Source organism: Lepidochelys kempii, chromosome 13, assembly GCF_965140265.1.
Source record: "Lepidochelys kempii isolate rLepKem1 chromosome 13, rLepKem1.hap2, whole genome shotgun sequence".
Classification (NCBI taxonomy): Eukaryota; Metazoa; Chordata; order Testudines; family Cheloniidae; genus Lepidochelys; species Lepidochelys kempii.
Window position 1 is genome coordinate 27,814,214 of NC_133268.1, and position 15,293 is coordinate 27,829,506.

The 15,293-nt window shown below is 40.3% G+C and overlaps 1 protein-coding gene across 2 annotated transcripts in view; it reads right to left on the reverse strand.

Moving 5' to 3' along the window:
• Positions 1-1,071: 1,071 nt before the first annotated feature.
• The window catches only part of CHMP4B (charged multivesicular body protein 4B), a 34,331-nt gene continuing 20,109 nt past the window's right edge, over positions 1,072-15,293 (reverse strand). Inside the window, exons 2-5 of one of the 2 annotated variants that reach the window (XM_073309896.1) lie at positions 9,515-9,692; positions 7,050-7,164; positions 6,510-6,636; positions 1,072-1,892 (exon numbers count right to left, since the gene is read on the reverse strand). In XM_073309896.1, the coding sequence (XP_073165997.1) occupies positions 1,825-1,892; positions 6,510-6,636; positions 7,050-7,164; positions 9,515-9,692 (488 nt within the window). In that variant the 3' untranslated portion in view covers positions 1,072-1,824. The other variant, XM_073309897.1, reaches the window with a different exon arrangement.

Sequence of the window (15,293 nt, forward strand, 5' to 3'; positions counted from 1 at the left end):
CCCACAGCACCAGGTTTAAGAGCCTTGTTTATAATTTCTGGCTGTTCGCTGATGTAGGCAGGAGAAGGGGAGACGAAGAGTCAGGAATACAAAGCAGAAGTAAGGCTCCTGACAAGTAATTAAAAAAACCTCACATGTGCTAGACAGACATAGTATTGACCAAAATAAGTCTTCAGAGGAGACTTCTTAAGGTGAAGGTAAAAGTGCAGAGCTGCAAGAGAGAACACTGAATTGTTCCAGCTGCCTGACCAACAGAAAAACCATCACCACACAGGAGTTATGGTGTTCAGTTCCAATTCTGGCAGTCATTTTTTATTGCAGGAGTTTCATTCTCTTCTTGTCTGAAGAAACAGGGTGACGGTACAGATAGGCACATATTAGTGACTCAGCTCCACCCTCCACAACCTTGGGAGCAGTTAGCGGTTCTGCCACCTGTGCCTCTTTGCCTTCTTTCCATTCAGCGTTTCTGGACGTGGTTGTCAGAAACGGAGGTAACAATACTGATGTTAAGGTAACTACTTACCTTCAGGTAGGCGTGCAAATTTCCAGCAAGAAGTCTCACTGCATTTAGTGGTCAAAGCATAAATCCTAATAGAAATATTAGTGCTGTAAAATACAAGATCTTCTTACGAGCACAGAATATGCAACAAATCATGAATGTCAAATTCTTATGATAATTTACAGCATGGTAGGCAGAGAAACAAAGCCAAAACTGTGTGTTCAGCCTTTAAATCAGTTGATTCTACCTAGAATACAGCAGCTCCTAGGGCCCTCTGACTGGGGTCTCAATCTGTTGTTCCAGCATATCATTACACTAAAACAGTCAAGAGTAACTGAGTTACAGAAACACGCCCAACCATTTTGCTCAGCTAAGATTGGAGTTTGTATGATAAATGACCTGACTCTGTATCTGTCACAATTCTGCCATAGCTACAATTATGGACTCAAAGATAAACTGATGCCAAAGAGTCTGTTTATTCCTCTATCAGGCAAGAGCAGAAACCAAATTTAATGTAAATTAAATGTCTTTAAATCTAATAAAATTAGATAATTGACGACACTAGCCGAGAATGAAAATTAATCAAGATATTTAATACAGTGCAAACCATAGTTTCTTAATTAAAATAGATGTATGCATGTATCTGAATGGGTTATCAGTTACCACAAATAGCAATGAACACTGCACTGCTACATAGAAAAAATGTACAGCTGGATTTTAAGTGTAAAATCTCCCTTACTTCCAAGGTAGTGTTTATCAATTTCAAATCAGTTTCACTAATTAAAAATGGGAACAGTGACTAGGTCAGTGCAGTGATAGAAGGTGATCACACAGTCAAAGGAAATAAATACAGAGTGCAAAGAACTAAAAACCTAACGCATTCTTATACCTAAACATGAGAAGCCGATGGTGGCTTATGACTTTTCCTTTTTAAATGCCTTACAAGACTTCCAGACACACTTTCAACTGACTTAAAATTACAGGCTGCATTTCAGGTCATTTAGATTCAATACACCCCAAAACTCTAGAAGATGAAGATCCAGCAGTGGCATTAGCATAGTCCAGAAGCTGAACGTTGGATTTTGCAAATACATTTTATTTTACAGAAATTCAACATCAACTGCAGGCAAATTTCCCCGACCCCCTTTGTTTTCTTTGCGCAGACCATGCTATGCAGAGTACAGCGATGCAGTGCCCACTGCTTTGGGTTAAGATTAAAGAGATAAAAGACATTTTGCTGAATGTTTTGTCCCCATCACACTTCACGTGCACCTAGAACAGGTGGCCAAAGTCTGTTTTGTTTTTCCAAGCCGTTGCTGCTGTAGTTACATGTTTCCAGCCCAAGCTTCCAACTCTTTCATGTCATCATCATCCTCCTCTTCTTTCTTCTTGGCTGTAGCATAAAGAGAGTGTGAAGAGTGAGGAGCAGATACCTTGATGTAACCCCATAATGTCCTGCTTCACCTGGACATGCGACTCTGGACTGCACAAGGCACTAGGTCCCATAGAAGAGCAAATATGCCACATGAGGTTTTCAGTTACAAGACTTATGTGCCATTTTAAAAGCCAGCCAGGGTTAAACTTCCTGAGGCCGTATTTCAAAAAGAGAAAAGAAAATGGTTTGTGAGAAGAATGAAAATGTGCATTTTAATCAGAGTGATACACAAGCATTGCCCATATTTGTCACAGTCACCAAATCTCAAAGCATGGGAAGGTGTAGACCTGTTTATTTTAGGAACTCCTTTGGAGCCATGTAGAGTTTATTTAGCTAAGCAGTAGCCATTTGGCAATGGATGCCAATACCTTTTGCTTTCTTGTTGCTCAGCATGCTTAAACCAACCACTATGGATTTGGGGCTATTGGTCTTAGACTGATTTGAGCGCAGCACTAGCTGGAAGAACAGATGAGTTGGGAGCCAGGAAATACCAAGTCCTGGCCTAGGATCTCTCAGATTTCCTGTGCTGTTTTCACCTCTGTCTCTCAGTTTCCCTCTCTGAAAATGAAGGCAATAGTTACCTTACAGAAATATTGGGAAGGTTAGTTAAAACTGTACAGTGCTTTGAAGATGTAGAACACTAAGTCTCACCTTAAAAATTTCCAAATACTACACTTTCCCCAAAGAAATTCCTAATGCAGCAAGATAGAGAATTATTTTTAATTTTAAAGATATCCATTCTCTCCCTGTAATGAATCCAGACAGTAGCTTACAGTATGGGGGGGTGGGAGGGGGTGTGTGTGTGTGCGCGCCCACGCACAATTTGTAATACAAAGCTGGCACAAATGGGAAATTCCTGAAGTACAACCCTTGAAAGGGGAGGAGTCTGTTTGAAGGTTTCTCTTCTTTGTCAGGGCCCCCCAAATTCAACAGGCATGGAAGAGTAGAAATCAGGATAAATAAAAACTGATTTTTAAAAATATCAAATTGAATTTTTGTATTTAAATATTTTCTTTTTAAAATAAGCCTGTAAACATTAAATGTGAAATTATGACAAAATATGCTGAGCCTTACATTTATTATAATCTATTAAAATAATTTAAATGAAAAATGCTACATCAGTCAGCACTCAAATTTTAATGAATTACGGATGCTTTTTTTATTATATACAGAACTGGGGGAAACTAACTTTTAAGATCAACTGAAGCTTTATAAATATGGCACAATGTCTTACATTGCATTAACTATCTGTATTTTCAGTTTTGATAATGGAGCAAATGCTGGTATTTAAATTTATCAGATGTCAGTACTTTTAGTTTCTGTTGTGCAGAAAAGCTTTTGCCTTAATTACTTTTGGTTTCAGGTTAGCAAGAAGGTGCAGAGAAAATATTTTTTTCATTTGGGCTAGTTCATTCAAAGTGGAGAAGCTAACTGAGCTGAAAAAGAAGAAAAGCTTATTTTCCTCTTTCAATCTATGAACCACCACCAGGTGGGAAGAGGATTTATAGATTCTAAAGCCAGAAGGGACCATTGTGATCACCTAGTCTGACCTCCAGAATAACACAGGCCAGAGAGCTTCCCTAAAATAATTCCTAGAGCAGATCTTTTATAAAAAAAATTTTTTTGATTTAAAAATTATCAGTGATGGAAAATCCACCACGACCCTTGGTAAATTGTTCCAATGGTTAATTATCCTCGCAGTCAAAAATTTATGCCTTATTTCCAGCCTGAATTTGTCCTACCTTCAACTTCCAGTCACTGGATCGTATCATAACTTTCTCTCCTAGACTGAAGATCCCATTATTAAATATTTGTTCTCTATATATAGGTACTTGTAGACAGTAATCAAGTTACCCTTAACCTTCTCTCTGTTAAACTAAATAGGTTGAGTTCTTTGAGTCTATCACCATATGGAATGTTTTCTAATCCTTTAATCATTCTTGTGGCTCTTCTCTGAGACAACAACATCTTTCCTGAATTGCGGGAAGCAGAACTAGACACAATATTCAAGCAGCAGTCGCACCAGTGCCAAATATACAGGTCAAATAACCTCTCTACTTCTATTTGAGATTCCAGTCTTTATGCATCCCTAGATCACATTACCTCTTTTGGCCACAGTGTCCCATTGGAAGCTCATGTTCAGCTGATAATCCACCATGATCCCCTCCAGTCTTTTTCAGAGTCACTGCTTCCCAGGATAGAGTTCCCCATTCTGTAAGTATGGCCTACACTCTTTGTTTTGGGATGTATACATTTATATTTAACTGTATTAAAACACATATTGTTTGATTGCGCCCAGTTAGCCAAGTGATCCAGATCACTCTGTATTAGTGACCTGTCTGCCTCAATTTTTACCACTCTCCCAATTTTAGTATCATCTGCAAACTTTATCAGTGATGATTTTATGTTTTTTCCCAGGTAACTGATAAAAAAAATGTTAAATAGTATAGGGCCAAGGACTGATCCCTGCAGGACTCCACTAGAAACACACCCACTTGATGAACATTCCCCGTTTACAACTACATGTTGAGACTTATCAGTTAGCCAGTTTTTAATCCATTTAACATGCGACATGTTCATTTTATATCATTCTAGTTTTTTTTAATCAAAATGTTGTGTGGCACCAAGCCAAATGCCTTTCAGAAATCAACTTTATCAACTAAATTTATAATCTCATTTAAAAAGCTGTCAAGTTAATTTGACAGGATCTATTTTCCATATACCCATGTTGATTGGCATTAATTACATTACCCTCCTTTAATTCTTTATTAACTGATTCCCATATCAGCCACTCCATTATCTTGCCTGGGACCTATATCAGACCTAGAATTACCCGGGTCATCCTGTTTACTCTTTTTTAAAATTAGCACATTAATTTTCTTCTAGTCTTCTGAAACTTCTCCAGTACCCTGAGACTAACTGAAAATCAACATTAACTCTCCAGCAAGCTCCTCAGCCAACTCTTTTAAAACACCTTGATGCACGTTGACTGGACCTGTTGATTTAAAAGTATTAACTTTAATAGCTTCTGTTTAACATTCTCCAGAGATATTAGTGGAATGGAAAGAGCGTTATCACTATATGATGGGACTACATGTTTTTTCACCCAAACACAGAACAGAAATATTTATTGAACACTTCTGCCTTTTCTGCATTATTATTGCTAATTCTACTATTTCAATCTACTAATAAACCAATGCCATTGTCAAGATTCTTCCTGTTATAACATATTGTTAAAACTCCTTATTGTCCTTAACAATGCTGGCCATAGATTTCTCCTTGTGTCACTTTGCTTCTGTTATCCATTTCCTACAATTCCTAACTTCAAATTTTTAGAATTAAAAGATCTAAATCAGAAGGACACAGGGCCAGATTTTCAAAGGGACTTGATTTCAATGGGAGTTAGCCACTTAGCCTGCTTAGATAATTTCAGAAATACTGCTAGGCACTTAAATATCTTTGAAAAATCTGGCGCATGGTGACCAGAAACAATCCATCAATTCACTAACTACAGTAAATACTTCCTTTGTTTAATAGGTCAGTTTTAAATGCAAAAAAAGTATTAACTTTTTTTTTTTATGTATACAGCATAATTAAGATGTTTTTATTAGTTAAATAAAACAAATTTTAAAATGCTATTTTGGTACTTCTAATGGACTCCTAATTGCCATCCAAATGCAGCTTGCCACAAATCCCAGGTTTAAAAAAAAAAAAAAATCACCTGATAAACAAGAAATGCATCACATCACCATTCAACAGTGGTCGCTTCATAGACAAGAACCATGGAGGGCTGGACCCAATGGCAGAACCAACAAAGAACCTCACCACAGCAGAATCAGGTTAGTGTGGAGCTTCTCTATGTACTAGTAATACACCTGCACCAACCAGGATTTGTCCTTGTAATTTGCCTCCCCAGAGGCTTTTGCTCCAAGGTTTTGCACAAGACTCAGTTTGGTGTCATCTGATTTGAGTGCCACCCCTAAGGTAGGGACCCCATGCACCTTGGGTAATCAGGAGTCAGCAGTATTCCCCCAAGACCAGGTGCTATGAAAACAGAGGGCCAGCTATGTAAAACCACAGCATCCCAGTACAGGGATGAGAGGCAGACTCAAGGACCTGCAAACATGGTTCAATCAGAGCCCTGAGACCAACTTGGAAGACTAAATTCCAAGAACTATTTCTCACTCAAGTCTCCCTTGATTTTACCTCTGTGTTTGGTCTTGTCAGGATTGCTTCCCATTAAATTAGCTGCCATTAGTACAAGACTCCCAGCTTCCATTTCCTCCTCCTACATCTCCATTCTGCCTTGAACCTTGTTTAACATATTATAGGATAAACTGGAAGTGCAGGAATACATGCTAACTGCTCCTGTTACAGCTATTAATTTTCATAGCTCTAATGAAAGGAGATGGATTCCTTGAGAATAACACATCATGTAATTCATGAATCCCATATTAACTCTACAAGCTGCTTGTAGCCAGAAAATTCAAAATTCAAATCCTTATTAAGAGCTGCTGATTTGATGAATGCACATGTTAATGAACCAAGCTGACTTTGGCAAAGGCAGACAATTACCTGGCTTTGATGGTATTGCTATTGAGGGCACGTTTGGCAGTGGTACTGTCTCGGGACCACTGATCTCCAGCAGGTTTTTGTCTAATTCTTCCTGTTCTAGTTCCTCCAATTCTGCCATCAGTTCATCCTAGTATTGTAAAGGGAAAAAGAAGGATTCAGATCACACTTGCCACTAAGTAACACAAACACAGACAGACTCAGCTAGGTATATTATTACAGGGGATGGCCTAAATGACCCTCCAGCACATGATCCTCCAACTGTGAGGGCAGGTCTGAGTCTCAACCCCGATCTGAATTTATGGCTTCACTTTCTGTTGGGCACAGAATTATCTGATCCAAAAGCCTCCAAAACGTTGGGGGTTGAAGTCCCATCCAAGTTTTGTAGCTGCCATGCGCCCAATTTTCCAGAGGTGGAAGAGACCACTTGCTAGGAGAAATTTTACATTCTAGAACTTACATTCTTGTCTGAATGCATGCAGAACTCAGATCACTAAGAGATGGGTTTTAATTTAAAACAGTGCAACTCTTGAGCTGTTTTACCTCATCAAAGTCTTCCCCAAATCCTACAGGCTTTGAAATAGCTGTTGAAATTTCATCTGCCAGCTCCTGCTGTTCTGCAATGTCCTGCATCAATTCGTCTACTTTATCGATATCCCTGTAAAGAGAAGAGTACATGATGTTAGGTCATTAGCCTGGTTTGCACTGCCCACTGACTACATTTGCTAATTCTGTGGCAATGCTAATTCCACACTGTGATGGCTTTCAGCTGTGCATGACCTCACATCTCCAGCCACTGCAGCTCTTCCTCCCTCAACTGCTCCACCCTGAGCAATCTCCAGTCCCTACTCCCTGCCAACATCTTGGCATTTTTACCCATTGCAGAAAGGTATGAAGCTTCCTCTAAAGCACACGTCATTTCTACTGTGTGGATTGGGCAGGAGGAGGTGCTCATTCCCAGCAGATTACCTCCCTAATGATTCTAGAAATCACCGGTTTGCTGTTCTTCAATTTTTCTCTTTGGCAGAAATTTAGTGCTGAAAGATGGACAGAGCCCTGGAGGACAAAAGCTTCCATTTGCCCTCAGAAAAGATATAAACACATGGCAAGATGGACTGATCCCACAAAATCCTTTCACATAGGTAGCCAAGCAGCCCATTGGCTGGCAACTACTTTTGGTTACTACTACAGATCTAGGTCAGCTTTAACTTGTCAGGGTGAAAGGCTCCGTTACCCTATTATCAATCCTTTAAGCCATCAAGAGCCAGTTATCAGTTTGTTTTGAACTCTAATTCTTAGTGTAACTCAGATCTAATTGCTTTAGTCAAGGCTGGAAGAAAAAAGTGCCTTCACAGGACAAAAAATTATCAGCAGCAGCAGCGTCAAGTCCACAGTTAAGGGCGAGCTGAGTTTTGCACTTGAAACTGGGATTCAACCTCTTATGTATGAAAAATATAAGATGTCCTCCCCAAAATTCTACTCCTTAGTCTCCGAGCATAGAATGACTTCTAAAAATTTAGAAACAAATTCATTAATTAGTTTTAATTAAATTAAAAATGGGTCCTTTAAGAAACCTGGCACCTGTTTTGTCATACTTATGTCCCCAACGACCATAATGAAATAATGCAGACTTTTACAACTTTCTATATACTTAACTCACTGAAATCTTGTGCATGGATTACATTTAAAGGGTTTTCTCGTTTTTTAGAATTGTCATTCTCCACACACACCCCCATTCTCCATATTCAAGTTTATTCAGGGGCAGGAACTCAATACACTTCAGAGAATTCCACAAAGAACTGCCCTCTTCCAAAATAGCCACTTTTCCTCATTGTTCTCAATGGAACTGAAGCAACAGATGGCTCTTAGCAAAAATAGCCATTGCATCTATTCACCTACTCCTCGGTGTTCTTCTCCGCCTCCTGACAGCATAGAGGGCTATCATCTTTCCTGAGGTCAGTTTACCTTCACTCCCATTGAGAGCAATGGAATGTGGTGGCATTTGGAAAGAGGGCATATTAACTGAGCTCAGCACCTGGCCTCATTGTCATTGCAAAAAATGGGGGATGCAGGTCATTTTGAAAGAGTACAATTCTTCATACGTTTCTCTGGAGAATATTTTACGCACCAGCCTTTTCTAACTGAAAGCTTTTCTGTTGTGAAAAACAGCGAAAAATTTTACAAAGTTACCCTGTTGCACCAGAGTTACTCAAGAGAGGGGGGAAATGGAGGGTATGCATGCAGGAGATTGTAGGGGGTAAAGGAGAGAAGAGAAATCTGAGGCACTCTTCAACAATTTCATGTCTTTAAAAATCAGTTTAATTTAATCTAGGACCACAAACAATAAAATGCCCTAATCACATGAGGTCACTATATGGCTGAGTAAAGACTATTTACATTCCTATATCTGAACAGGTTTGGATTTCTTTTAAATTTAACCTTAGTTGAGAGTTTCCTGGGTTTGCTAATATTGGCTTTGTGTTAATTACAACATCTCTGTAATGTAATTTACCCTTAGTTACTAATATGTACTCTCAACCATAACTCCATCTCAAAGTCATTTTTGTCTGCAAATTATACTGAGTAGAGGAAAAAAGGAACAGACTACACACCCCTTTTAAGAAGTGTTCAGGCATTAGATGGATCTGTGACCGGTACATCACTGAAACCACTTCAGACTATTATTGACACTATCCTTTAGCTAGACAAAAATTGTGTGCGCGCTATTAATGGCCTCATACCACACAAAATGTTTCTGGGTTGAAAAATCCCAGTCTTTTGTAGCTCCATCAATAAGCGAATGCATCCAGTATTATATTTTTAACTTTTTAAAAATAATTTACTACTTTGTCTGTAACCTCTGCAAAAATCAGTTATTTCATGCCAAGATGACGCAGAGCATTTTAGCAGATTGCGTGGGACCCGGTTCATTATTCTCTTTCTATCATTTTTCGTTTGATTTTGATAGAGTGGACATTCATTCAAGGATACAATATGAAATTTCTTACATGTTGTCATGAGCAGCTTTCATAGCTTTAGCAGCCAAGCCCATATTCTTGAGCACTTCAGTATTGGTGTTGGCATTTTCAAGGGCTTCCCTCTGGAATTCAATTGTTGATAACGTGCCATCTATCTGTGAAAGCTGCTTCTCGTACCTCTTCTTGCGTTTTAGGGCTTGAAGAGCAGCTAGACGAAACAAAACCAAAATAGGATGTATGTTATTTGTGTCCAAAATAGCCATTCAAATGTGTACAAAATTCCATTCACAAAACAGAACAATGTTTAATTCATTCTATTGCTCATCTGCTCGTCTTTCTAGTTTAATTGAAATTTGTTACTGTTGTTGTTCCTGCCTAAACAAATGTCATGGTAGCCAAGCCTCTGATGTCCACTTCATGTCAAATACAGACTATAAACCAGCAATTACAACATTGGTAGTCTAGATGCTCAGCATGGATGATGCTACAGCAGGGGTAGGCAAACTTTTTGGCCCGAGGGCCACATCGGGGTTGCAAAACTATACGGAGGTCCGGGTAGGGAAGAATGTGCCTCCCCAAACAGCCTGGCCCCTGCCCCCATCTACCCCCTCCCACTTCCCACCCCTCGACTGCCCCCCTCAGAGTCCCTGACTCATCCAACCCCCACCCCGCTCCTTGTCCCTGACCGCCCCCTCCTGGGACTCCCACCCCTAACTGTCCCCCGGGACCCCACGCCCTATCCAACCCCCCCTTCTCCCTGTCCCCTGACTGCCCCAACCCCTATCCACACCCCCGACAGGCCTCCTGGGACTCCCACGCCTATCCAACCCCCCCATTCCTGTCCCCCGACTGCCCCCCACAGAACCCCCGACCCATCCAACCCCCCCTGCTCCCTGACTGTCCCCCCGCAGAACCCCTGACCCATCCAACCACCCCCTGCTCCCTGTTCCCTGACTGCCACCCTGGGACCCCCCACTCCCCACCCCCTTACCATGCCAGAACCAGCCATGCCCCCTGGCAGCGCGGTGTGCTCAGGCTGTGGGGGAGGGAGATAGCAGGGGAGGGGCCAGGGGCTAGCCTCCCCGACTGGGAGCTCAGGGGCTGGGCAGGACGGTCCCACAGGCTGGATGTGGCCCGTGGGCCATAGTTTGCGCACCTCTGTGCTACAGAGTACTGTGTTTTATAGCAAATACCATGTCTCAAAACATAAGCTTTAAAAGTAACATCTTCCTCCATCTTTTCCCATGGAACACACAGCAGTCCATGGTACAGTAACTGCCAAACATGGTTTTAACTATGCCGCAGGCTCAGGCAGCAGCTGCAGATAAGCAGGAGTGACTGGGAGAAAGTATTCTGTACAGAGTTACAAACACCAAGGTTACAAATTGACCAGTCAACTACACCTCTCATTTGAAACGGGAAGCATGCGATCAGGTAGTAGCAGACACAAAAAAGGGCAAATACAGTAGAGTACTGTGTTAAATGTAAACTACTAAAAAAAATAAAGGGAAGGCAGCATTTTTCTCTGCATAGTAAAGTTTCAAAGTTGTATTAAGTCCATGTTCAGTTGTAAACTTTTGAAAGAACAACCATAACATTTTGTTCAAAGTTACAAACATTTCAGAGTTACGAACAACCTCCATTCCCGAGGTGTTCGTAACTGAGGTTCCACTGTACGTCACGTCCTGGTCCCGCTCCTGTTTGAATAAGAGCAGCGGTCAAGGAAAGCTCATCTTGTATAAACACTCTTGACATCTCCCCTGGTGTAAGGACCCACCCGCACAGAACCTTCTAAACATGATTTTTGTAACCAATAGAGGTGCTGTCTCCTTATCTGTAACCCTGTCCAGTTTGAGCCTGCACAGCAGCTTTCCTGCTGTAAGTGTTTGTTTCTAGATCACAAAGTGCTGTCAATGAAAGTAAGGGCAGATGAGCTATCCCACAATGCCTTTGCACGAAATCCACAGAGTGACACCAACACATGGGTCTGAGGAGTCTGGAATGTACTGTTGTACAGAGAGCTGGGAGGAAGGAGAACCAGTCAAAATGGATACACAAACCAGATCAGCGTTTTCAGTTAACACTAAGCACTCAACTCCTCACTCCCAGTGCTTGTGCACATGTGCGCACAACCAGTTACAGGAAGATACCACCACCCGATTAGATCACTGGCAAAAGTGAAACTCAGCTAGCTGCTCTGGATCAATCATTCATGATGTACGTGGATTAGAGCTGGCTGGAAAATCCCTGTTAAAAATTACGTGTTCTTTAAAAAAAAAAATGTAATCCCAAACTGAGACAAAATGGCAAAAAGCGCGACATTTTCCCAGAAAGGGATTTTAGGAAAGCTCTGTTTCAGGTGAACCAACATGGAATTTTTAATTTTTCTGAGAAAGAGACATTGACAAGAGCCTTGCAGCCCAACGGCAGGACAGGCAGAGTGCCCATGCACCCGGGGAGCTAAGCTGAGCATCAGGGAGGCAGAGAATCAGGCATTCAGTGATGGCAGCCACCTGTAAAGCTTTTGTCATGAGAGACCTTCCAAGCAGGCAACTGGGAAACCATCATTTTGATTCCCTGCTCAAAACTAATTATGTGTGCACGCAAAACTAAAGTTTTTCCCATAGAAAATTCTGGTTTTGCAAAGGACTTTTTTTGTTGAAAATCATTACAATAAAAAAAACTTATGACCAACTGTAGTGTGGATATAAAGTGCCTGTAAGTAGTTACAAATTTGATTACAGGCTGTAGTGTGAAAAGGGCCTACCAAAGGACAGATCGGTTGGGTATCATCATACGAAGAAAAAAGGAACACACACAGTAAAATATTGGGCACAACCACATAGGCATAGGCATATTCCTACTATACCTATCCCCTTAAATATACATTACAAAAAAAATCTACATTAGAAACAAATGCCTTTGCCCCTCCATGACCAAGCATTACATCTCCCTCCATCCAGGTCCTTTTCTAGCTATTTCCAACCAACCAACCTGTGCTTCGGCTGACAGATACAACACAACCTCTCTGAAAGAGTCATTGTTTGGATGAAACAATTAATTACCCTAAATGTTATTTCCAGCTACCTCTGCCAAAGAGATCAATAATCCAGTTCTTCAATATACAATAGACTTGGTAACTTAATAAGAACATTTATCTGCTTAAGACATAGAATCAACTTGGATATCTACTCAGACTCTAACCCGATGACTGCAGTTCTTTGCTCCAAGATACAGCTTAACATTTGAATTCAGACCTGTGTTGCATTTCACTCCATGCATGTCCTTTTCGTTCAAGTCTCTAGCCTCTGTGAAAGTCGGATCAAAAGAAGTTTACTGGGGAAAGGTGTAGGAAATGAATAATTGAGAAGTCTCAGACATATACACACACACACAATATCCGGTCGAGGGCCAGTTTGTAACAGCGAACTTGTCAGTTACACATGTTCACTAGAAGTGAAGAAAAAACAGAGAGAATTTCCAAAATCCAGTTCTAAAACCCATCCCCTAAAAATGCTATTTCAGAATTTGCCTTTCCTCACTGTAGTGCTGGAACTGAATTGTGGGGGAGATTCCCCCTCCCCTACCCCAAAGTTATAGCTTTCCTGAAGAGAGAGAGACTACACTCCCTTGTCACCTTTTCTAGAATACTGACAATTTCAAGCAACATGATGAAGGAGTGGCTGCAACACAGGTGACAGGGCTGATCTCCTAGAAGCTGACTGTAAATTTACAGGGGCCTCATATGTACTGTTGGGTCCTGTCTTGATGGGTAAAGGGAGAGTTATCCAATTGTGTTCAGTTGAAAACACACACCTTTTTAGCCCATCAAGACAAGGCTTCTGGGTGGTTGCACACTACACAATCCTTTAGTCTTGTAACCCTCGGGTTATATTATCATTACTCTGCAACACATTACAAAACAGAAAACTAGGTACAGTTACAATTAAAGCTGCCAAGCACAAATCAAAAGTACCATTGATCACATCCATTGAAACAATCTAAACAGCCAGTATGAAAATCAAACAGAGGTCACATTGCCCATTTTGAGTCCAGCTTTGCACAATTCATGCACACACTGCTAAACAAATATTTCTGTGACCTGCTCCCCCACTTGACAGGTGTCCCTATTTTAGGACCAATCCAAATTCCATTGACAATAGCAGTAGTCTTTCCTTTGATATGAATGGGAGTTTGACTGGGCTTTCAAGTAATAAAAGTATTTGTTCTGCAGTATCATGCTGGATGCTATTGGTGACTGCTTTATGCCATATCATAAAATTATGTGCAATACATTAAACAAATATTAGAGATTATAATAAACAAACTAAATACAATTTAATTTGGGACTGATATTATCTTGCTCAGAAGGAAAAGCCTGCTATTTGGATGTGCTTGTATTCAGTAGTGATAGCACTAGAAAGAAATCCGAGAAACAAAGGTGGGAAGTTCAGAACTGTTGATTTTGTGGAATATGTAGACTGCAAGGCCAGACTTCTTACAGCTGTTGTATAAACAGAAGTACGGTATTATAGTTTATGTACAGTTCTTAATGAAAGCTATGGGATAAATACATAAGCTTCGTTTAGACTTTGTACTTACTGGGAGTATTTTGTTACAAGGGCAGAACTCAGGCTATGTGGGCACTAAACACTGAGAATGTGTTTTTCATTGTGTGTGTGGATGAACTAGATGTCAGGGTACTAACCAGAATTTTGTAACCATATCTTTCTATTTCCATTCCATTTATTTCTATTTTCTTCTCTTGCCCACCCTTCCCACCACAGGAGTGTCTGTTCAACGTATTTCACTCTAATTGCACTTACTAATCTTAAACCATTAGAGATTTTTTTGTTTTGTAATTTCCCTCGGCTTTTTGTTGTTTGGTGGTAAATCTCTGGTTTAATAAGTCAGGCTCCTGCTCCTGCATATGAAAAGCTCTGTGCTATGTCTCAGGTAAGCTTTAGTTGACTCTTAAGTTCTCTCCAACCCTGGTTCTCCGGTCAATCTGTAGTGTCCTGATCCGGGCCAGTCCATGCCCCAGCATTAGCCCTACTTTCCCATGTTATCCCCTGACATTTTTTCTAACAACAAGAATGTCCTTATACCCAGTAGTGGTCATGACCTTGATTTAAAAATCTCACTACTCAAGTTTTCCATAGTCCCTTCCATTTTGCCTGCTGCAGGATTACGCTATGAGAAAATGGTAGAAAAGACTTCTATGTTTCAATGATGTTGAGGGGGGAAGGAACACAAATAGGAATGTAAGAGCAAATATGTGCTGTCTTACTCATATACACATGTACCACACTTTTCAACACTTGGACAATTTAGGGTAATATTTACCCAGTCAATTAACATCTAGATGCAAAGCACTTTTTTGAAGTGAAAAGAGACATACAACTGATTAAATATCACTGCACCTGGCATTAAAAAAAGTGTACTAAAAAGGTCAAACAAGACACTGAAATGTCTCTAATACAGAGGAATGCACCTTACTGTAGTTTATTTAGAGGTCATTTAATAGCAGCTACATTTCCACAACTATGCTTTAATCCAATTTAGAATTCATACCATTTACAACTGGAATCTTTTATTAAATTGGAGAGATTATGAGACTCTGAAAGGCTAATTTGGGTCATTTCACATTCATTTTCTCCTGTGAGCTCTATTAATTCATTTATCCCCCTACAATACGATGCATTTCGCATTCAGGATTTTTCTTTTTTTGCACTAATCAGCTCTGCTTTTTCATGGCTTTGCTTTCACAGATAAACTAAGGCACAGAAGTCAGACTGTGAATACAAGT